This window comes from Tupaia chinensis, unplaced genomic scaffold, assembly GCF_000334495.1.
Source record: "Tupaia chinensis unplaced genomic scaffold, TupChi_1.0 Scaffold000062_1, whole genome shotgun sequence".
In the NCBI taxonomy this organism is placed as follows: domain Eukaryota; kingdom Metazoa; phylum Chordata; class Mammalia; order Scandentia; family Tupaiidae; genus Tupaia; species Tupaia belangeri.
Window position 1 is genome coordinate 590358 of NW_006159520.1, and position 25079 is coordinate 615436.

General features: G+C 40.9%; 1 protein-coding gene and 1 pseudogene across 3 annotated transcripts; both read right to left on the reverse strand.

The window, feature by feature from the left end:
- Positions 1-8452: 8452 nt before the first annotated feature.
- Positions 8453-9559, reverse strand: LOC102497878 (catenin alpha-2 pseudogene; annotated as a pseudogene).
- A 4496-nt stretch (positions 9560-14055) lies between these two features.
- On the reverse strand, positions 14056-25040 carry GREM1 (gremlin 1, DAN family BMP antagonist). 3 transcript variants are annotated; one of them, XM_014592938.2, is made up of 2 exons: positions 24872-25040; positions 14056-14817 (listed from the first exon to the last, which is right to left on the reverse strand). In XM_014592938.2, the coding sequence occupies exons 1-2, from the start codon at positions 25036-25038 to the stop codon at positions 14262-14264; spliced, it is 723 nt and encodes a 240-aa protein (XP_014448424.2). In that variant the 5' UTR covers positions 25039-25040; the 3' UTR covers positions 14056-14261. The 3 variants fall into 3 exon arrangements, with proteins under 3 accessions (XP_014448424.2, XP_006141753.1, XP_027621374.1); XM_006141691.3 differs by lacking the exon at positions 24872-25040 and adding an exon at positions 24377-24506; XM_027765573.1 differs by lacking the exon at positions 24872-25040 and adding an exon at positions 15026-15247.
- Positions 25041-25079: the final 39 nt, after the last annotated feature.

Consider the following 25079-nt stretch of genomic DNA (forward strand, 5'->3'; position numbering starts at 1 on the left):
TAAGAAGTCTTTACCTACCCCAATATATTCTAGAGTTTCTTCAGTGTTTTCCACCAGTAGTTTTACAGTTTGAGTTTTGAGGTTTAGATATTTGATCCATTTTGAGTTGATTTTTGTTAATGGTGAAAGATGAGAATCCAGTTTCATCTTTCTGCAGGTGGATACCCAAGTTTTCCAGCACCATTTGCTAAAGAGGTTTCCATTTTCCTACTAGACTAACTGGTATCTTGTGTCAAAAATCAGTTTGCTGTCTGTTTTGGGATTTATTTTGGGGTTTCTATTCTATTCCCTTGGTCCACCTGTCTGTTTTTGTGCCAAAACCATGCTGTTTTTATTATCACAGCTTTAAAGTATATTTTGGGATCAGGGAGTGAGATGGCACCCACTCCACTCTTCTTGTGCAGGATTGCTTTGGCAATACAGGGGTCTTTAATGATTCCAGACAAATTGTATGATTGTCTTTTCTAGACCTGTGAAGAAGGTCTCTGGTACTTTGATTGGAATTGTGTTAAATATGTAGATTAATTTGGGTAGAATTGTTATTTTGATTATGTTAATTCTTCCAATTGGATCCTAGGATGCCCTTCCACTTTTTTATGTAATTTACAATATGTTTTAAAAGATTTTCATAATTTTTCTTGTAAAGGTCTTTGACTTCCTTGGTAAGGTTTATTCCTAGGTTTCTTATACATTTTGTTACTATGGTAAAGGGAATACTTTTTTCAGTTCTACCTTCGTCAGCTTATTATTCATATATAGACATGCTATATATTTTTGGATGTTGATTTTGTATCCTGCCACTTTACTATATTCATTTATTACTTTGAGAAGTTTTTTCATGGATACCTTTGGGTCTTGTAAGTATACCATTATATCATCTGTAGATAAAGCTATTTTCAACTCTTCTTTCCCATTTTTCTTCTTTCCCTATTTTTATGCCCTTTATATTATTCTCTTGTCTTAATTTCCCTTAATCATGAAGGGATGTTGTATTTTGTCAAATGCTGTTTCTACATTGATCAAAATGATCATATGATTTTTATCTTTCTTTTTGTTAATATGGTGCACTATGTTTATGATTTTACATATGTTGAACCACCTTTACATTCCTGGAATAAAGCCTACCTGGTTATGATGAATAGTCTTTTTTATATTTTGTTGGATATAATTGGAGAGAATCTTGATGAGAGTTTTTGCATCTCTATCAGAGAAATTGGTCTGTAGTTTTCATTTTTGTCTTGTCTTTATCTGTTTGAGGAATGAGGATGATGGAGGCTTCATAAAATGAATTTTGGAGGATTCCTTCCTTTTGGATCTTTAGAAATAGTTTGAGTAGAATGGGGGTTAACTCTTCTTTAAAAGTTTTGTAGAATTCAGAATTGAAGCCATTAGGACCTGGTTTTTAATTTGTTGAGAGGTTATTTATTACTGATTCAATCTCGTGGCTTGTTATAAGTCTATTCAGCCTTCCTATGTCCTCTTGATTCAATCTTTGCAGATTATATGCATCTAGAAATTTGTCCATCTCCTCCAAGTTGGCATATAGTTGTTCTTAGTATCCTCTAATGATGTTTTATATTTCTATTGTGTCTGTTGTAATATTGTCTGATTTATTACATATTTATTATCTTGTTTCTCTCTTCTTCTTAAGCAGTCTAACTAATGGCGTATCAATCTTGTTAATCTTTTCAAAGAACTAGCTTCTTGCTTTTTCATTTATTTATTTTTTCTTTTTTTGGAGAGGTTTTTGCTATAGGGCACGTGCACTCGCCAGACAGACAGAGAGAGACAGAGAGACAGGAAGTGAGAAATCACCCCCTGGGGGGGGGGGGCATGCTGCAATCTCTTCTCCTCCATTCTCCTCTCAGGATCTTGGGCACACACACACACGCGCCTGGCATGAGTTTAAGCCACCGGGTCCAGGACTCGAACCGTGGTCGACTACATGGGAGTTCAGCGACAAAGCCATTATGCTAACTGCTGGTCCCACTTTTTCATTTATTTTATGTATAGGTAATTTATTTTCTATATTATTTATTTCTGCTCAAATCTTTATTTCTTTTCTCTTGGCATTTTTTGGGGTTTTTTGGTGGTTACTTTTACAATTCCCTGAGGCATGATGTTAGGTTGTCTATTTGCTACCTTCTCATTTTTTTCTTATATGCACTAATTACTATGAATTTCCCTCTTATAACTGCTTTTGTGGTGTCCCATAGATTATGGAAACTTATGTACTCATTATCATTCATTTCCATATAATTTTTGATTTTAGACTTAATATCTTTGATAGTTGAGAAATCATTTAGGAGTAGGTTGTTTAGTTTCCATGTGTTTATGTATTTTCAAGGATTTTTCCTGAAGTTAATATCAAGTTTAGGACAGAAGAATTCTTAATTGGAAAAATGCTTGAACATTGATGTTTATTGCAGCATTATTCACAATTGCCTTAGCAATGGAACCAATCCAAATTCCCATGAACAGATGAATGGATTGAAAAACTGTGGCATGTATACTCTATGAAATACTACTCAGCCATTAAAAAAAAAAAAAAAGACCCTGGCTTTTGACATAAAGTGGATGAATATGGAAGATTTACTGCTGAGTGAAGCAAGCCAGGAGATGAAGGAGAGACAATGTATGTCTCCATTTAATATATACCAAATATCTACACTCTATGGCCAAAACTGAATGACTTAAGGCTATACAAACTAAGTGAATGGTGTGAACACCAGATACAGTGTCAGAAGAGGGCAGGTGAAGGAGTAGAGAAAGATAACTTTCTAATATGGTGAACTGGACTGGTGAGAAATGTACATATGTTGAAATATTCACTTTGTAAGCTGGGTAGCTGATTGAATGCATAAAAGAAATAGAAATAGAAATAGAATTATCAAGTTTAATTCTATCATTGTTAAAGAAGATGCTGGATAACTTTCTATGCCTTGGAATCTGTAAAGACTTGATTTGTGCCCTATCATATGGTCAATCTTTGTAAAGGTTCCATGTGGGCATGAGGAAAATGTATGTTTTGTGGTCTTAGGGTGGAAAGTTCTATAGGTATCTGTCAAGTCCATTTTATTTATAGTATCATTTAGGTCCTAACTCTCTCTGCTTATTTTTTGTCTAGAAGATCTCTCTAAAGAAGACAATGGAGTGTTGAGGTTCCCCAACAATTATAGTGTTGCAACCTATCTCTCTTTTTAGATCGAGCAGTCTTCCCTTAATGTATTTACATGCTCCTGAATTGGGGGCATAGACATTTATAAGTCCTATGTCTTCTTGATGAATTAGCCCTTTTACTACTATATGATGCCCTTCTTCGTCTCTTCTTAAAGTTTTTCTCTTAAAGCCTATCTTTGTCTCTTCTTAAAGTTTTTCTCTTAAAGCCTGTATTGTCTGAAATCACTATCGTGACTCCAGCCTTTTTAAAATTTCTGTTTCTGAGGAATACCTTTTTCCAGCCCTTCACTTTTAGTCTATGTATGTCTTTATCCATAAGGTGTGTTTCTTGTAGGCAACCGATAGAGGGTTTCTGTATTTTTATCCATTCAGCCAGTCTGTGTGTCTTGATCAGAGAATTTACTCCATTAACATTCAATGTTATTATCAATATATTTGGACATGGTCCTATTGTTAAGTGAGCCATTTTCTTGGTTGTTTTATGTTCTCTTATATCTGTCTATCTGACTTTAGTTTTCTTGGTATAGCACTCCCTTCAGAACCTCTTGAAGAGCAGGCCTGAAGCTGGTAAATTCTTTCAGGTTTTGTTTATCTGAGAATGTTTTTTATCTTTTTTTTTTTCCCATATGATGGATAATCTTGCTGGGTATAGTAATCTTGGTTGAAATTGTTTTTCATTTAACACTTTGAATATATTTCCCCATTTTTTCCTTGCCTTCATTGTTTCCAATGAGATATACAATGTTAACCTGATGGGATAACCATTGTAAGTACTTTGAAGTTTCTCTCTTGTCAGTTTTAGTATCTTGTCTTTGTCTGTGGTTTTGGCCAATCTGGTTATTCTGTGTCTTGGGTTGATTCTATTTGGGATCCTTTGTATTTCTTGGGTCTGGATCTTTGCATGCCTCTCTATTTTTGGAAAGTTTTCTTCCAGTATTTCATGGGATAGATTGTCCTTATTTTCTTCACTTTCTGGGATCCCAATTATCTGGATGTTTGGGCATTTAATGGTATCTAGTATTTCTCATATATTGTCCTCATTTTCCTTGACTATTTTCTCAGTCATTTTGATTATGTTTTTCTAGATTGGAAGTTTTTGTCTTCTCCATTAAAGATTCGATCTTCTGCATGATCTAATCTGCTTTTAATACTTTCAAGGAAGGTTTTAATTTCCTATATTACAGTCTTCATCTCTAACAATTCCGTTTGATTATTTTTTTTTATGGTGTCTATTTCTTCTTTCAAATTGTGAAAGGACTTCCTCATCTCCTGGAGCTCATTGTCTCTTTTCTCTTCCATGTCATTTAGTTCTGTCACTATATAAATATTCTGAATTGTTTATCTCACATCTCCACAAATTCCACAATATTGTCTGTGGATGATGAGAAATTGATATTTTCCTTTGGGAGAGAAATATTTTCTTGGTTTCTTATACTTCTTGTACTTCTGTGATGGTTTCTAGTCATCTGGAGGTTTATACGTTTTTTAAGTTCTTACAGTTAATTCTGAGCATTCAAAGTTGTGCAGGAGTAGGTAATTGGCAATCTCTCTGCTACTCTACCTTCCTGATGCTCACCAGCAACCTACACTGTTATCATTGGATGTGGATGATTCAAAGTCCTTCTAATTTCTAGGGAACAGGTGAGCCTGGGACCTAGCTGCTGAAATTCAATTGAGGAAGATAGAAGGGATTGTGTGGTGCATGTGTGCCAGTAGCTTCAGATTATGCTGTGGTCTCAGAACTCAGAGGCATGTGGCAGGTGATGAGCCACAGACTCCCTACACCTCAGTGTCCATGGTGCTCAAGAGAGTTTGAAAACAAGTTGAGGAGGGGATGAGCCATAGGTCTCTGCAGTACAGGCTTTCAGCCACAGAGGGCTCACAGTAGAGCAAGGCACCTCATTGGAATGGGTATGGAGAAAGAGCCTGGCTTTGAATTTTTATGGTAGTTAAAGAGTGAAACTTGGATAAGTTTTTACATGTATAAAGGACTTCATAATTTCCAATTTTCTATAATAACTTCAATAGCTTTTTTGATATTCTTAATTTAGTAAGATATTCATTCTCCTATATTTGTTTAGTTCCTTGGAAATGATTTCTCTTAGTTCTTGAGTTCAATTAAAGTCTTCGTCTTGTAATGTTTAATACATGGGTTACCTTGGGGACAATTTGTTTTTCTTTGTTTGGGCCATGCTTTCCCTTTTTTTGCATATATTGTAATTTGTTGAAAACTGGGCATTTTGAGTAATATAATATTGCAACTTCTGAAATCAGTCTCTTCTTCTCTCCCTTCCCCAGGGTTTTTTGTTTTTGTTTTTGTTGTTGTTGTTGTTGTTTCTTTCTTTGTTGACTTTTCTGAACAAATTTTATAAAGCCTATTTTTCTTTTTATATGTGCACAAGAAAGTCTCTGCTTGGTTAGTTTAGTGGTCAGCTAATAGTTGTACAGTGGTGTCCTGAAACATTTGGAATCAATAATTCTACTCATCTGCCGAAGAGCTTTGTGTGAATGTTGAGGCACATTAGAATCTCATCTAGGCAATTGACAACTCTGCCTTAGGCATCACTTCCCATTTTTACAGAGCCTTAAGAGTTTCTGAGGTGAAATCTTAATGCCTTTTCAGATCTTTCCTGAGCAAGTCTATAACTCTCATACACATAGCCCTATCCATACATTGGGCCCTTTATATATCCAGTAACTTCTTAGCGTTTTAATATCCCTAATATCCTTCCATAGCTTCTCCTTTTAGCCTTTTTGTTAAGCCTATTACATTCCCCAACTGTTATTTATTGCCCTAAGCAGCCACAAAGTTAATAAATTTCTTGTAATTGTTTCAACAAGGTTTTTCACAATGTAAATCTTCCAATCCGGTTAAGTCATGATAGCTTTGCAAGCAGGTTTTCCAGGACCTGTCACACAAGTTACATAGTAATTCTCTGGAAATGAAGTTTTAAAAGAACTCCCACCCCATTCTGCCCTTTCCAGTAGCTACCAGAATGCTGTTTTTACTATAGTTACAGAGTGATTTTTCAAGGCTATTGTGGAACTGGGTAGAAGACATGAAAACAGTACAAGTTACACTATCACAATGCTCACTGTTCTTTTTTTTTTTTTTTTATTTTTTTTTGTTTTGTTTTGTTTTGTTTTGTTTTGTTTTTTGGAGAGATTTTTCGCTATAGGGCGCGTGCGCTTGCCAGACAGACAGAGAGAGACATAGAGACAGAAAGCGAGAAACCACCCCCCGGGGGGGATGGTCACGCCGCAATCCCTTCTCCTCCATTCTCCTCTCAGGATTTTTGGCACGCACGCACATGCACCTGGCATGAGTTTTAAGCCACCGGGTCGGGGATGCGAACCCCCGGTCGACTACGTGGGAATCCAGCGACATAGCCAGTACTCTAACTGCTGGTTCCCAATGCTCACTGTTCTTAAAGAGATGCAATCTTTTTCTTGATTAAATATATCCCAGATTGCTGTAAGCTTTCAGTTAATTCCCATAGTTTCAAAAAGTTAAGTTGATTTTTGCCAGGGTCTTATAGTTTCCTTTTTTTAATTATTTTATTTTCTATCAGGCACATGCACTCACTGGACAAAGACAGAGAGCAATCAAGCGAGCAAGAGAAAGCACCCCAAAATCCCTTCCCAATTCCCCTCTCGGGGGTTTGGGCAAGCACACACAGCCTGTGTGTTTTTCAAACTGCTGGGTCTGGAACTCAAACCACACAGTTGGCCATGTGCAATCCAATCATCTTAGTCACTTTACCACCAGCTGACCCTCTCATAGGTGTTATAGAGAAGAGGATTTTCAGTGATCCTTAGTCAGCATTTTTTTGCTCAGATCCATGAGAAGACATCAGTAATGGTCTTCTGTGTCTAGTCCTACTAATTTTACATGTCTTACTAAAGATGCTATGTCCTGGGTGCCACTTTCTTTTATTTTTTTCAAGATTAAATGTGTTTATTTTGAGTTAGAGGATACAACAGTATATTAGATACCAGCACTCCAAGCTACACCTGTGAATTTGCTTCTAAACATTCACACATTGTCAGTTGCTATCCTCTAATATCCCATCACTAGGCCTTCTATGTCTACCAAAATATTAGTTTAGTTTCAGAATAAAAAGTAGTGGGACCAGCAGGTAGCATGGTGGTTAAGGTGCAGGATACACCCACATGGCCAACCACAGTTTATATCCCAGACCTAGTGACTTGTTTTCTCTCTCTCTCTCTCTCCTCTCTCTCTTTCTATCTATGTGTGTGTGTGTGTGTGTGTGTGTGGGTGTGTGTGTGTGTTTTTTTGTGTGTGTTTCTGGTCAAATTAAAAAAAATGAATGAAAAAATAAAATTAAATTTTTTTTTTTTTTTTTTTGCTATAGGGTGCCAGAAAGACAGAGACAGATAGAAAGCAAGAACTCACCCCCCAGGGGGAATGGCCATGACTCAATACCTTCTCCTCCATTCTTCTCTTGGGATCTTGGGCATGCATGCACACGCACAAGGCATGAGTTTAAGCCACTGGTCCAGGACTACATGGGAATCCAGTGACATAGCCATTATGTCAACTGCTGGTTCCATAAATAAATAATTCTTTTTTAAAAATGGTGATAAAAGGAAGATTTATTACCACATTGTGCTTCCAGTGCCCCCAGAAGAATTTTAATAGTATCACATAAATAATTGTTTTTAGTAGAGAGAAGAAAAAACAACATGAGCACTAGTAATGGCACTCCTAGAAGAGAAAGAACAAAATGCAGGTTTAAAAAAAGCATTTTTGGATGGATTAGTGTCCACTCAGTTAAAAATCCACATAATATCATGGATATGACTTCAAAGTTAAGTTGCTTAATTCTTGAGCAACATACTTAAGTGTACTGGTTAGTAGATGCTTGCACTGAACAGAAGCAATACAAGTTTTATGTTCTACCATTCCATGTCCAGATTTTTCACTTACGAATATACCTGCCATCATAATGATTCTTGTATGCATTAAAATTTACTTTTGTAGTGCTAAGTTTATTTTGCCCCTTCCTCCCACTTTTGTAAACATTGTGATGCAAACTCTTTGCCCAATTTTATGAGAATGTTGCGAAGGACCCTTCAGTGCCACCTCATGGCAGGAATTTCCTGTCCTCTTCCTGGGCTACAGATGGATCGGTGGACACTGCTCCTTTAATTTCCCCGTGCCAGAGGCATACAAAATGGTATTAAAAAGAAAGAGGAAGGAAAAAGAAAAGAAAAGAAAAGAAAAAGCTTCTTGTTAAAACCTATTATCCTAGAAGAAATCCATTGCTTTGAATTCACTGAAAGCCTGTTATAGGCAAAAGGTGTTTCTTCTGAGAACCTCATCTAACTCATGTCTGAAATTCTTTAGCCTTATCTCTCTTCACAAGGGGCTTCTTCTCTAGGGCTTTCATCATCCGAGACACAAAAGGGGAGTTGACAACTGTTGTCCCATAGACCTTCTGGCATTTAGTTGAGGCCATATTGGATGCTTTCACTGTGAGGATAGCAGCATTCGGATTTTAGCTGCCTCAATAAGGCATATGGTACTGTCCAGCCCTGACACAATGAGCTCTCCTCCCAGATTCTGCACTTCAGCCTTCACCTTGCTGCAGATATTAAGCAGATGGCAATACAAGGCAATTTATTTAAGGTTGGCTAAGAAATCCTGCTTACATGCTGAATCAGGATACTGTTCAGCCACAGCATGGGTTAGTTTGTCCATTTGAGAACCTGCTTCAACAATTTTCTTAGCAGAATTAATGACATTGGATGTATCATAATCTTCTTGCTGAAAGTCAGAATTGTCCTCTAGTTCTTCTGGGATCCTGATCATCAGCATAGCTTTTCTGATGTCCTGAACGCCATCATACACCAGGCAAGACGCATGGATGAACTCATTCTCCTCAAAGAGTTGAGGTATGTTCACACTCAAGGCTTCAATGGCAACTTCTACTTGTTCAACAAAGCATGGCATCGTTGTCTCAGAAAGCAATTCTGTAACTTCCAGCACCTTCTCAGTATAAACCCCAGCTTCATAATTCTCCATCTCAGAATTGATGATGTGTATGACTCATGCTGCCCAACCTCCGATGGCCCTTGTAGTCCAGTACAAAGTCTCCACATGTCCCCCTCTTAGAGGGCTATCACACACTTGTTCACATCCTCCAAGATATGGTTTTCTTAGACAGACAGAAAGTCATCCACTGAGGTAATGTCATCCACCACCTCTGTCAACATATGGATCTCCTTTTGTCACTGGTCTTTGAAGACGTCCATGTTATCCTGAGCAACTCCACTCTGGCTGGGCAGCCAGTGTGAGAGTGGTATTGATGACCAGGCTATCAATCTGGGTGGCCACCATCCAGACTAATTTCACCCCTCCCTCATTGTTGGAGATGGGACAGACCAAACTGGCAACTGGTGTCGGCAGTACTGGGTTCCCCCTGGAAGCTCTATGGTGAGTGAATCCATTCTCTCGCCTTCTCTAGCTACTAGGGGCTGCTCATGTTCCCTTTATAGCTCCCAACCTGGATGTGGCTTTTCTAAGGACATTCTGTCTTTGGTACTTGCTTCAGTTTTTCCCATCCAAGTTCAAGGAGGCCATAAAAAAAGAGAGATGACAAAGAAAATTTGAACACTTTCCAGGTTAGCCTCCGAATGATGCCCTGACTACAATCTCAGAGTACCCTTCATCATGAGATGTGAATAATCAATAGTTAGATCTATTTTTCAAGTGCCATGTTCCATCTTTAAAAGAACAAATTGATGAATATTGTTCCTAATTTTGCATAGGGTTTAAAGGCCCAGATACTATAGTAAGACCCTATGAGTTCACTACTTCTAGTAGTGATAATGGTACCTTCCTCAGTGAGTTACCCTAAGGATTGAGAAACACTACAAATACGATCCTTAACACAATGTCTGGCATAAGCACTTCATCCATAGTTGCTGTAATTTTTATTACTGTCAGGGCACCCAGTAAAAAATTTCATTATCATATGTCTAAGTGGAAAGGGATCTCAGAAATACACTAATTCAATTGTATACCAAGGGAAATAACTCACTTTATGAAGTGATATCTAGCCTATATTTCCAAGCATAAATTCATCATCTCAAAGGCTATTCATGGCATTGCTGAATCACTTTAATTATTAAAAAGCTCTTCCTTTTACTGAATTCCAAATCTTTCTCCTGTTTTTCCCCTGGTACACCTGAAATAAAGTGATAATTACTTCTGTGTGACAACCCTTCCACTATCTGAAGTCTCCATCATAATAGCTCTTCAACTCCTCTGTCTGGCTGTACTTTGGGGAAGTGGCTAGCATTTCCAATTACAGACCAGCTTTCCCCACTTTATAAGTGCCACTGTCTGAGGTTTCCTAATGAAACCAAGCCATCTGAAAGGTCTAGGTGGAAGGAATAAATTCTCTTTAAGATCATAAATGATCTCTTTTCTACCTCCCTTCCCATGACAAATAGAATCCCTGTTCCATCCTGCTCTAGGAATACTACCAGTTGAAACACAAACACACCCACACATACATGCACAAGGAGAAGAAATTTAATTTATTGGTTGTTCTTTGGCAAAGGCTATATAGAACATTATTGGGGTGAAAATTAAATTCTAATTATAAATTCACAGAACTTTAAGCCACATTAGCTTTGATGAGTCTATCAAATTCTCTCCCCTCCTCATACACATTAAGATGATCTCAACCATAGTCTATATAATCACTTGTTGTTTTTAAATGATTAAAGCAGACATAATACATAATGCAGTTGATATCAAATATCTTGAAAAATCACAAATCAATAAAACTACTTTCATTCGTAAACATTAACAGGTCACTTGTAAATGTTCTGTACATGCACTTTTCATTTTAGATTTTCTCCTTAAAAGGACTTTATTTGTGAACTATTTATCATTATCTGCTGTTTGTATACACACATCATAAGTTTTCCAAAATAACATTTGAAGTCTTTCTTAATATTTCTGCAGAAATTTTATCTTTAAAGAGATATTTAATTTAAAAAAAAAATAGAAGCTCAGGTCTTGATTCTGTAACACGTGTTAGACGGGTCCAGATTTTGTTTCCTTATGACCTGATAAAAGTCTCCAAAGACACATGCCAGCTTTTTCTTTGCCCAACTTAGAAGCCATATAAAGGAGAAAAAGAAAAGATGCTTGAAATCACAGTGACCAAAGGATTTGAATTAATAATTACATTAAATAACCATAACTTTTTGCTTAACTATTCACATTCCACACAGTGGAAATTATCCTTTCCTCCAGATTTGTCACTTAATGCTTTTAACTTTGAAGAACTACAATAACAAAAAACAATTTACAGACTTACAAGATGCATGTTTTTTAATACTAGGCACAAAGTGTTCATTACAAAAATTCGTATTTGGTTTATGGCATTAGCTTGATAGGTATGATCACAAATATCTTGCATAAAAAGCTTCTATAATAATGAAAAAGATCATTACATCACTGGTGACTCCAATAAAATAGGTAACAGATATGACATTTTTAATAAATTTTGGAAGACACAGCATACTTGTGCTAGTTTTTAATATAGGCACAATAAAAAATAAAATTTAAAAAAAGCGGACGTTGCCCTCTTTGGCTAGTGCTGTGCTTTTTAGGGTAGTTATCTGCTGATTACCCTGGGGAATTTAATTTTGAGGAAATTCTCTACTTGAGCCAAATCCAACTTACATACAAGACTGTGGGATAAGCTCTGAAAAGAAGGCTACTGCTGCCAACTTAAGTCATCTCTTCTGAACAAAATTGCATGCTTGTGGTAGAGTTAAAAACAACAAGAGAAATTCAGGGTTTGCTGGTTCTGTGTGTCAGTTTTCCTCTCTGGTATGGTTTTACATTTTCAGCTTCTTCCCCTTCCTTTTCCTCTCCTCCTCTTAAAATTCTGCCTTAGCATTTGTGAGCTTAATTAAATCCTTCTGTGATTTACTGTTGGAGGACGTGAATGATACTGTACAAAGGGTCAGGGCAGGGGCGTACAGTGTATACAAAACACAGAGATCACGTATGCACAAATTCATCTAGTGTAGAATCATCAGTAGTGAGTTTACAAGTTTTAAAATTAGATCCAACATTTTGGATGTTCAGGGTAACCTCTGCCTTAATGTATGGTTTCTGTTCAGTTGTTAGATGGGAGAGCACTGGACCAAAACAAAACCAAAATAACAATAGCTTCTTTAGTTATGCTGGTTCTTTGAATGCTGGAGCCTTGATGGGCAATTAAATCCTGTGTCTAGAGTGTTTTCCATATTACACATGACTTGGCTAGTGAGGTTAAGAACATACAAAGCAGAAAGAGTATGTGATGGGTTTACAAACAAAACCTTAGGCTTGAAGAGAAAAGGTTAGCAAAATCTTAAGGGCACTGGTTCATTGGTTCACTCACCATGCACTTGGCCATTAGATAAATCCTAAATAGGCAATGCAAGCAGCCCAAGATGAATGGGAGGACAGGACCTACCAATAGGTACTGAATAGTTAACAGTGGATCCTATTAGAAGTAGCTTGGCAGCTAATACACTTCAATGCTCTGCTCTCTCCACAGGGTTTCCCTTAGGCCCTCAGGGGACAAATGGAGAAGGGAATGTCATATCCTATACATATCTAGCATTAACAACTAACCACTCCTTAGCCAGAATAATTCCCTGTGTTTCCTTATTCTCCTCTTCTCTCTCGCTCAACGTCTTAACAAAAAGACCCCAAATAGATTTCTAACAACAGTGAAATGGGCCCTAAATTCATCTTAGGCTATTGGCAGATATATTCAGCAGAGGCAGAATCTTTATAATACAGGGTTGTGGCTCTGAAGAACATTATGCAGAAATAGAAAACTAGAAAAGAGATGATTATAATCAAGAAAAAAAGGAAGATACTAGGACTTTTAGCCTAGTAGTTTTTTGTTTGTTTTTTAATCCTATTAAAGAGGATTCTGAACCACATCTATTATTCATACGAGGGATAGAGCAGAGGGACAGTTGGTGTCAGCCCACTTACTTGATTCCAAAAATAGGAGTGGCCAATAGCTATGTTTTAAGTTTGGTTTGAGGTTATAGCTAGTTTCAGCAGACCACGACAGACCATTAATAATTTTTTTTCAGTAATCTCATTTCTCCTCTGCTCACTTGGGTTTTGTGAAGCTTGTGTTTTGGGGTGACCTTTTCTATTTTTTAAAATAATTACTTATTTTTATTCTATTTATTATTTATTTTTTTAATTTGACCAGAGAGAGAGAGAAAAGAAAAGTGAGAAAGCAAGCTGCCAGGTCCAAAACTCAAACCATAGTCAGCTATGTGGGAGTCCAGCGACTTAACCACCACACCACCTGTCGACCTTCTGGGGTGACCTTTCCATGGCTGGGCACATTTCCCACCTGAATTTTGCTGGGCCTAACCGGTCCTCACCCTCAACCTCCCCTTTCTCAACCCTCTATCCTGTTTGACCTTTGCCTGCACCAGCTTTCACCAGGGTATGGAGAGATTTTACCAAACGAAGAACATTTATATGCATGCTCAAGTGAATTAATTTAGAAACTTTGGTAGACATAGGATTGGACTGAAAGTACTCATTGAGAATCTAAGGGATGGACTGGGGGTTGGGGGTATACGCACAGGCTGGACTAACTTTCCCAGGTCTAATGCAGCACTAAAACAGGTCTCTTGCCCTCTGAGTAGCCTCGTTCATTAACATTCATTCTGGTCCCAGTAGAGCACATGGATGCCCAAGGCAGAACCATACCACAGCCCTGCTCCATTGGATGTGAGTCAAGGTTGTGTGGGCTTTTCACACCATCCCCGTCTAAAGCAGAAAGCTTACATGAGAGGAAGTGGCCTTGAGCAGAAACGTGTTTATTCTGGTGTCTGAATACACCCACAGGCACCCATGCACACAAACTATGCATAAGCAGGCTTCTGCCAGGAGCCAGCTGGTGGTTCTTCTGGCCTCTAGGTTTAAGCCAAGTAAGAATCGGGTTGTTTTAGGTCTGGCTCTGGGGTTGCGTCCCTAGGACAGGCTGGTTTTGCGTGGGCGTGACTTAATCCAAATCTATAGATATGCAACGACACTGCTTCACACGTGTGACCCTCTTCTTCTTGGTGGACGGCTGTAGTTCAGGGCAGTTGAGGGTGACCATCATGGTGGTGAATTTCTTGGGTTTGCAGAAGGAGCAGGACTGGAACGAACCTTCCTCCTTCCGGATGTGCCTGGGGATGTAGAAGGAGTTGCACTGGCCGTAGCAGAAGCGGTTGATGATGGTGCGGCTGTTGCAGCCCTCCTCGTGGATGGTCTGCTTAAGCGGCTGAGTTTTGCACCAGTCTCGCTTCAGGTATTTGCGCTCGGTCACGTGGAGGGCCTCCTGGCTGGACTCCAGCACTTCCTCCCCTGGCATCGCGGTGCCCCGCCCGTGGCCCCGCCCCCGGTTCCTGGAGCCGGGCTGCTGCAGCGACTCAGTCTGCTCAGAGTCGTTGTTCTGGGCCTTGTCTGGCGGGGGGATGGCGCCCTGGGACCCTTTTTTTTTCCCTTCAGCAGTTGGCAACAGAGTGCCCAGGAGGAGAAGCAGGGCTCCCACAGTGTAGGCGGTGCGGCTCATACTAAAGGAGGGAAGAACAGAGTGGGGGAGACACAAAAAATGGAAGCGCTGATTAATTAAAAAATGAATAATAGCACCTAGCAGACCTTTTATGCAGCACTTGTTAAATACTTAACGCAAACCATTTCCTTCACTTCTCACAATACCGCTATGATTTAACTACTGTGATTCCCACTTCCTGCCCAGACATCAGCGATGAAGTAACCTACCGAGGGTCAAGTGGAGAAGTCCCGGATCAAGTGGAGAGGCCGAGACTGAAATCCAGCCAGGACCTGGCTGTCCGTAGTCTACAGGTACTCCCACCATTTTTTTCTGGCGTTTGACAACTGCATGTGATTCTGCATTAGGATGGTTTAACTGCATTCCTTCTCCTATTTGGCAGCTTTTAGTTAGTGCCTACTATGTCCATGCCCTAGTACCTTTGTGCCTTTTGGAGGAACTTATTTTATTTTGCCTTTTTTTAAAGAATTACTTTGTTTAACTTTATTTATCTATGTATGTATTTTAACTTGATCAGAAAGGGACAGAGTGAGAGAGACAGAGAAAGAAGGGGGAGTTGGGGTGACAAAGCAAGCCACCAGGTCCGGGACTCGAACTGTGGTTGGCCGTGTGGGAGTCCAGTACCCTTAACCACCACCACACCTGTTGGCCCCCTGGAACTTATTTTCAGTCTTGTTTTACAGCTAGATGAATTAGCCTCCCTGCCCAGGAGGCCTGATACACCAGGGAAGGTTCCTAGTCTTCTTCCCTATTAACCTGAGCCTTCAGCTGGCTGAATGCTTAGGAGACTGCATAGTCTAGACACCAGGACCAGACCCTAGGACTGGGGAGAAGACTAGAAAGCATCCAACCCAGGGAGAACAGCTTAACAGGAAGAAAACTGCTTGAATAGCCAAGACAGTAATTTCTTTTTTTTTTTTTTTTTGAGAGATTTTTGCTATAGGGCGTGTGTGCTCGCCAGACAGACAGAGAGAGACATAGAGACAGAAAGCAAGAAATCACCCCCCAGAGGGGATGGTCACGCCGCAATCCCTTCTCCTCCATTCTCCTCTCGGGATCTTGGGCACACATGCACACACACCAGGCGTGTTTTAAGCCACCGGGTCTAGGATGCGAACCGCAGTCGACTACATGGGAGTCCAGCGACATAGCCATTACGCTAACTGCTGGTTCCCAAGACAGTAATTTCTAATCACAGTCCTAGTTTACAAGTCACCATCTGACCTTGAGAAAGGTACTTTGCTTCTCAACAAATGACTACATTTAAACAAAGATACAGATCCCTCTCCCCACTTAGGCCACATAGACTGTCCAGATTAATTTGATATACAGTGAAAGCTATCTAAGCACTAACCAAATGGATGGCATTGCAGAGAGAATGAACATACCAGATCCAGGACTTGTAAGATTCTTTGGCCTCTCGCTTATTCTCATCTTTTTTTTTTTTTTTGAGAAGTTTTTGCTATAGGGCGTGTGTGCTCGCCAGACAGACAGAGAGAGACATAGAGACAGATAGAGAGAAATCACCCCCCCAGGGGGGATGGTCACACTGCAGTCCCTTCTCCATTCTCCTCTCAGGATCTTGGGCATGCATGCACACGTGCCCGGCATGAGTTTTAAGCCACCGGGTCTGGGATGCAAACTGTGGGAGTCCAGCAACATAGCCATTATGCTAACTGCTGGTTCCCTTGCTTATTCTCAGAGATATTCACTATATCATTCTTTATATCATGGATTACATTATTCTACCCTTTAAGTGGACAGATTTGTCATTCACATATGTGTCTGTGTGTGTATGTCTCTAACTTTTAAAAGGTATAAAGATGGGTGTGTGGCCAGCATGGGAGTACAGCTATAACACAATGCACTTCGACACTGAAGCCATATGGAAAAGTCCTGGGTTTGCACTCCAAGGTCTCCCTCTGCACGCGGAGCACCAGCACATGTGTCTGTGGTCCTGACTGGCTAAAGCTCGGGGTAGGCCGTGGCATAAAAACCTATGAGGAGTGCCTCTCATTCTCATTCCTCTCTCTCTCTCTCTGTCCCTCTCTCCCTCTCATGGGAGAAATATATCAATAAAACTTTTTAAAAGTAGGGACAATGTAGATTATGTGCACATTTTTACATTGATAAATGCCAAAGACATGCTGAATAAATTAATGTCAAGGAATTAGTGTGGACAGGTTTGGAGGAAGTTATTACTCAAAAAGGGTGATGGCATATGAACAATGACAAAAATAAGATACTAAGGGGGCGAGGCAAGGGAGAACTGACAAAAAGACAGGAAAGCATAAATGAGAGAGGGAAAAAATAGTGAACAATACAGATCAGGACAGGAAGACTCCTCTAGAAGCAGAGTGCTCAAGGAAGGTAGAATAGGTAGAAAAGGAGGAGGAGCTGGGGCAGGAGATAGTTTGTTTTGTTTTGTTTTGTTTTGTTTTGAGGTTTTTGCCTTAGGGTGCATGTGCTCACCAGAGAGAGAAACAGTGAGAATGAAAGTGAAAAAATCCCCCCCCACAGGGGATGGCCATGCTGCAATCTCTTCTTCGTTCTCTTCCTGGGATCTTGGGCATGCACACACATGCATCAGGTGTAAGTTTGAAGTCATCAGGTCTGGGACTCAAACCATGGTTGACCATGTGGAATCTAGCGATGTAACCGCACACCATCTGCTGGTCCCAAGAGTCACAATTTTTACAAGGAGAGTAAAATTTGAAGAAAGAAGACTTGTACTATGAAGATTTTCCTGGAACAGTGCTTTTCAGACCTGAAAATGCAGTCATCCGGAATATTGTTAAAATGCAGATTCTGATTCTGTAGGTCTGCCTTTCTAAAAATCTTTGTGTAGCAAGGCTCATAGCACTTGCAGTCATGGGCCCTAGAGGGAGTTATTAAAATGAGGGAGGATTTTCTTTACAATGAGTGCAGTTACAAATTCACAGCGTCTCTCCTCAGGCCACCACAATAATCTAACCAATCAGAGGCTTTTCCTCTTCCACCTCATGGTTTCTGAACTTAGGGACAGCTGTGACGTACCCCTTTCCTTGCTCTCTTTTTTTAAAAAAGGAATTATTTTATTTAACTTTATTTATTTAATTATTTAATTTGACCAGAGAGAGGAGAGAGAGAGAGAGAAAGAGAAAGTGAGAAAGTAAGCCACCAGGTCCAGAACTTGAACCACGATCAACCATGTGGGAGTCCAGCGCCCTCAACCACCATGCCACCTGCTGGCCCCTCCTTGCTCCCTTTTCTACACCAGTATTGCACATTATACCCACTAAATGCAATGTAATAGTAGCCATCTCATTTCCCTCCAAGAAACTGAACATGTTGATATTAGCTAGAGTACTTATCTTTCAAAGACAAAGGCAGTGTAGAATCTATGTGCTCTTATCTGGCCGATACTTATCTCTGGTAAGTAAAGATCATTCACTCCTAAGAATAATGCCAAATTAATAAATATGGAAGTATATTTAAATGGCACCATCTCTCCAGCATCAACTCAGTACCTTTGGGCAAGTTCAAGTTTGCAGCTAACAACGTGACATTTAACTCCTGCTCTGACTGTAGCTTCTCTGGTTTTTGTCAGTTCATGTTACAACATCCTTGTTCTTTAAACAGAGCCTCTTTTGACCCAATAACAAAAAAATTAATTTCTTTGTTTTGGCTTTTAAAAATCTGTCCAGCTAAAAAAAAAAAAAAAAAGCTCACTTATAAAACAGTAATGATTTTCTCCAGAGACCAGGATAACTTGAGCTGTGACTATTCAGTCTTCTAGGCAAATACATTGTGAATTTGGGTAGTTTTCACAAGTTTCTATTATTTATTCCATTTGGGGCTATGATTTAACATAAAACTCAAGGCTCCCCACTTCAATGGAAGAGTACATAAGATGCATCCACGATCTTCCTCACACTACTGAAGATAAAACCTCTAAGCCAACTCAGCTCTCCAGGTCCACCTCAGAGCCCATCATCACAAAGACCAATCTGACACTAACCGGGAATGTCCATTGATAGCAGATGACAGGTTCACTTTATAAGGCCATCCCCTTCCACACACATCTGTCCAAAACAATGGGGTTTTCTTTCCCTGGACCAACTTAGGACCCTCTTTGTGTTCAGCATTTCCTTTCTGGCATGTTCACCTCTGTTACTGCATACGTATCTACTGTGAAAGTTGATGAGGGCTTGTTCATCACCTTATCTTTGGTGCCTGGCACAGAGAAGTTACCCACTAACATTCGTTGAATGAATGGTGTATGATTTCCATTCTTTGCATTGTAAAATATCATCACGGATGCAAATAAGTGGAAGAACCAAATCTAGTTCTTTTGGTTTCTGATGTCAGTTCAGCAAACTTTTCCAGCCTAGATTTTCCTAGTACTTGTCTTTTTTTCTCCAAATGTCCCTAACTTTTTACCTGGCCCCGTGTTGAATGCTGTGGGTTTTATTTTCTAATTGAAACTATTGGATATACTATGGCAGAGCCCAACAAGAAAGTAAATTCAAATCAGTCAACTGTGGATTTCAGTTTTCATTTAAACAGGCTCACTACCCCAATAGGAGAATAGAGTTCGAGAGTGACAGGTTGTTTTTCTTTTTTAAGGGAAAGTAAGTTTTTCTCAAAATAAGCCTTGTTGGATTTGAGAAATGAAAGGTTTTTTCATTTTTTCAAAAGCCTGTTCTATAAAGATTTTCAGTGCTTATTGTGAGGCTTTCAGGTTCTTAGCTTTTATAATTATTTAGAGAGAAGTAAAAACAAACTTCAAGAATGTCCATCAAGGGAACCAGCAGTTAGCGTAATGGCTATGTCGCTGGACTCCCACGTAGTCGACTGCGGTTCACATCCTGGACCTGGTGGGTTAAAACTCACGCAGGGCGCGTGTGCGTGCGTGCCCAAGATCCCGAGAGGAGAATGGAGGAGAAGGGATTGCGGCGTGACCATCCCGCCTGGGGGGTGATTTCTTGCTTTCTATCTCTCTGTCACTCTCTGTCTTTCTGGTGAGCACACACGCCCTAGCAAAAACTTCTCAAAAAAAAAAAAAAAAGAATGTCCATCAACAGCTTCTTAGAGAACAAGATGCACACTGTACATTCTACATGAGTTAACCGGGAGTGGGGTGAGAACTAGGAACAGGACTGCAATCAGAGTTCTGTCAAGTAATTGTGATCACTCATCTAAGCCCTTCCCAGCCCCAAATTAATCTTGACTACTCAATGAAGGAAACAGGAATATTTTGCTCTTGAAGTCCCAATTGTCTTGCCATCAAATAATTTGCATTTAGGAAATATCATATTAATAAATGTAGAGGAAAACAAGAAATTCCTAAGAACATTTTCCCCCACATAGCACCTAGCACAGTGCCCCATGATAAAAATTCAGTCCAAATGCTGATCCAGATTTAAGTTTCTGTGAATTATCACCCATGTCCAACCATTAGTTGTAAACACTTTATGATAATTTCCGTTTATGAAATGACCTATTCACATATTAAATTAAATAATGCTCCATTTTATGGGTCCTAAGCACGTCATGACACCCAACAAACATCTCCCTGAATTCTCCTTCGTAGTCAGAATTCTTTTCAAACCCATCTAAATATCCCCACAATGCATTCTCGTTTTCCAAGTCATGAGACCATATTTTCATGATGAGTTTTCTCTGCAAATGTTTTCCACCAGCAAGTCTTACCATCTCCACTTTTTCTTTCTTTCTTTTTTTTTCTGTCCTCCCACCAATCCACTTGTCCCAGAGGACATACTCTCAATGGGGTCTTCCATACCCCATACTTTTCTTCCAGTTTACCTTAATGATGAAAAGTAAAAATCTACAAGCAAGATAATCCACTTGAACCACTTCTAACTGTGAAGGCCATGGTGATTTGTTCCCATCTTCACAAAGGCTCTAAGAACACAATCTTCTAATTTCTGGAGAGTCAAAAATAAAAATGGTGTGTGACCTGTTTCCAATGGTTCTGGTGTTTTTGGGAAAGTGTAAAGCCAGTTCCTCTTGATACTCTTCTTGGTATATTTCTTTTCTTTTCTTTTCTTTTCTTTTCTTTTCTTTTCTTTTCTTTTTGTTAGTTAAGCAATCTGCTCAGAATCAGTTAAATAGATTTTTGAATAGGAATTACAGTAACAGCCAGATGTCTGTGCTCAGTTCCTCCTGATGAATCAAGTTTTAGAAAGACATTTAACAGGCATAACAGCAAATTATTCTCCCATCAGGAGAAATAACAGAAGTGGCTGTAGATGCTCTAAGTGCAGGTCAGCTTTTAAAAACCTCTGTGCTTTTTCCTTAGACTAAATCTTTGGGAAGAATAAAGATTATTTTTAATTTGATCTTTAATTTTAAAAAAGATAATAAACTTTCACAAATTACATAGAAAATGTCTTATGAATTTAGTGGGTTGCTTTTATTTATTGTTTTTTTTATTGGTTTGTATCAAGGAGATAAGAGTTCATGTTTGGGAGGGCCAGCAGGTGGCATGGTGGATAAGGACACTGGACTCCCATATGACTGACTGCAGTTCGCAGTTCAAGTCCCAGACCTGGAGGCTTGCTTTCTCACTCTCCCTCTCTCTCTCTCTCTCTCTCTCTCTCTCTCTCTCACTCTATCCCTTTCTGGTCAAATGAAAATAAATGGATAAATTTTAAAAGTTAAATAAAATAATTTTTAAAAGATTTAATAGTTGGCACATTGGGTAGAGGACAATCTCATTCCCTACATGCTGCAACTGTAACTACAAATGCTCTAATCTGAAGACCACTTAGGCTAAATCAGACTGAGGCCCAACATTGTGTAGGGCAGGCTCCTGTGTTAAATATCCCAGGAGCTCTGTGCTTATTAGAAGAATCTTTAGTGAGGTTAGTGATTATATCCAATTCCTGAGACCCACAGGCAACTAGTTATAAAGAGCTAACCATGAAGTGTTCACTGAGCAGCACTACTGAGAAGTAGTCAAGTTATGAATTCTATATTATAGTGACAGATGTTTGTTAGTCACTGTGTAAATGGGATTCAGAATTTAATTTGAGAACCACCCTATGGTATATCCTGGTCCTGTGTAATATTTCTACATCTTCCAACACTCATAATAAGAATCACCTTTTATTTTGAGCTCTTACTATACCAAACTTTATCACATTTTTCACAACCAAATAATGAGGTAGAAAATAATTATCTTCCTTTTACCAATCAGGGAATCCAGACTCAGAAAAGTTAGGAATCTGTCGCGGGTTACACAGACTCCAAAAAGTTGGGAATCTGTCCAGGGTTACATTTTAATGAGGGAGAGAGACAAGGTTTGAGCCCACTTCTACCTGTCTCCAAGCAGATGTCCTTAGCTGTCCCTATTGACACTCAGCACAATACTTAACAAGGGACACATGTTTTGTAATGCAATAAAATTTGAACAGCATTGCAAATAAAGTAATTATCTATTTTGTATCTTCATGTTCACATATTAGGAAAAAACTTCTCTTGGTCCAGGAATTCCTGTTGTATAATACTTTGCATTTCTAAAGGCATATGTTAAAACTAAAGAAAATCTCTTGCAGATGTAAGACATGAGCTGGTAGCACTTGCCTGATCAGTGCTTTTCAATTCCAGATTGCAGTCACCTCCCCTAATGGTCACCCGTACTTCTTTCACATGAAAGGTTCAGGTTTCCCTATCTGTCCTTTACTCTCCATTCTAGAAAATGCTCTCAGCTTTGCTGTTGACAAGCATTTCTTGGGAGAGGGGTCTGTGGAGTGAACGTTCTACAAATCTCATCACTTTTAGTACTTGACCAGTAAGATTGAGGGTAATGGGGGCTTAGTTTAGAAGACTGGGCAGGGAGCGTTCATTCAGAGTTGTGGGTACATAATAGGTTTCTATGCTTCCCTGTGTACCACTCACATAAAGACTGCATTAGCCAACCTGGATTTCCTACAGATCATGGGTTACCAAAACATTTCAATCAAAATGAACTTTTAAGAAAATAGGAAACCTGTTAAATTACAAAGTCTACAAAAGACTTTAATTCCTACAATGACCTGGGAGTTAAATGCATACAAGCACACACACACACACACACACACACAGCCACTATAGTTGTAAAAATAATCCTTGAATAATTAGCTAATACTAGCAATTCAACAGCGTAGTTTATCCAGTGATAGTAATCAAATCGCCGACAATTGTAGCCTTGGTTGTTGGGGTGCAGGGGAGATGAGGATCTATAGTTTTCTTAAGATCGCTTCCTCCCTCAGTGCTTTGAAAAGTACATGCCTCAAGTCCCCTATGCCCCCTGCCCCTTCCGAAAAAGAAAAAAAGGGGAAGAGAGAGGCCCTAGGGATGAAAGAAGACTCCTAACCCTGGGATGGGGTTATCTTAACCTCTCTACACTATTTATTTAACTTGTGTGTACAGACAGAAGAAAGCCACTACTCTGGGGTTCCTGGGACGGCTTAAAACCCTGGTGACCCACTTAACAAAATAGATTGTTTAAATCAGTCCATGTCCTGCACCATCTCCGACGGAAACATAAACAGACGCACGCACCGCTCAGATTTGCGCTTTACAGCAGGAGATCCAATTTCCTACCACGGGTTTCTTCACTGCCCTCGGACCATTTGAGGAAACTTTAACCCCTAACTTTGAGGCTGTATTTCTGTCCGAAGGAGCCGGGATTGGGAATCGGTCACGGAGGGGAAAGCAGCCGCAGGGTTTCACCGGGGAGCACATTCTGGACAACTCAGGGTCTGCGGCAAGAGATTTACAGCAAGGATGGTCACCTCGCGTCAGCCTCCCGCCTCGCCCAGGGACAGTCGCCCGCGCCTGGAGCGGGAAAACGCCAAGCTGGGGCGCCCCAAGGCAGATTGGGTATGGGAAGGCAACGCCAAGACAGCGGTGGCGTGTCTGTTTTTCCCAAGCTTTCAGGCTACAGATAAGTCCAGCCAGCAGAGAGGTGACAGCCCGACGGCCCCCTCCCTCTGGCCTTGCTCCGCAAGCTGTGGAGAAAGAAGCCTGTGGAGCGAGCCAGGCGGCTGGCGACAACTAGGACGGTAGGCAGGCTGGAGCTGCGGACCGACCTCTCGCCGCCAGTCCCTCCTTGTCAGCTACCGACGCGCAGCGAGGCGAGGCCGGGGCCCCTAGGACACAGATTATGGGGTGCCCGCGAAAGTGATAACCAGGTAGTTGTCGCTGCCCGGCGCCTGAACGTCTGCTGTTCAGCCAGGGGCGCTTGGGGCGGGAGCGGCTTGGAAGAGCGAACCTAGAGCCCGCCGGTGCGCAGCCAGCTCGCGAGTGTGCGTGGTGTGTACCGTGCAAACACTGCGGGATCCACGGACTCCACGCCCGGGGCCGCGCATCGCGCTCTGGATGCCTTGTTACCTGCTACTCGGGTTTCCGCCTAAATCTAATCCGGGCGCTCCACTCTCGCCCGTCTCCATCTCACCTCGGGGGTCGGCAAAGAATCCGCTGATTCTCTGAATCCTCCAGCCCGTTGCAGGGTCACTCATGAGACCCCGACCAGTGCCCCAAGATGCCCCAGCCCTGGCGCAAAGCCTTACCACCTTGGAGCGTTTCCGCGCAACTTGCTGCACCACGCGCTGTAGAACCGCAGGTCCCGGCTGCTGCTGCTCCCTAGCCCTGCTCCGGCACTCAGGCTGCCCCAATTCCGCGCCCCGGCGTTTGCGGCGCGTCTGGCAGACACTTCTATTACAAGTACCAGGAGCAATAGGATTCGGGGTCATCTCGTCCACTCTTGTCACCCTCTTTCCCCTGTGTTTTCCTGCAGACCCAACGCAGCTAGGTCGCCGCCTCCACGACTTTGGCAGGAAGGACTCCGCAATGATTCTTCACGGACCTTCTAGGGAACCTTCAGACCTCGGCTTGAGCGCACCGAGAGCTGCCACGCGCCAGAACTGTGCGGGACTTTGAGGGTCCTTTGCTGGCCCTCACCCCGACGCACGCGCGCACATACCCACACAGACACACCCACACAGCAGCACATACGTACACAGATACACACGCACGCAGGGTCTGTCGGGCGCCTCCGCGCTCACCTGTCAGTGAAGTGAGTCTTCCGAGCCTGCGCTCTCGCCGCGTGGCGCTGCGTACTGCGGCGGCCCGGGCCGCCGGGGCTCGTCGCTGGGTCAGAGGGACCGAGAGTAACGCTGCCGCTCTGCACTGGGTCGCCCGGTCCGCGGAGGGCGCACCGAGTGCCTGGCATTGCGCTGTCTCCAGTTTATGTTTTATTTTGTTTTTTGAGAG

Coding starts and splice junctions, on each gene's coding strand:
- GREM1 (XM_014592938.2), bottom strand. CDS start 25,038: ATGCCAGGCACTCGGTGCGCCCTCCGCGGACCGGGCGACCCAGTGCAG. Junction 14,818..24,871: donor AAGACTCACTTCACTGACAG/GTGAGCGCGGAG, acceptor TCCCTCCTTTAG/TATGAGCCGCACCGCCTACA.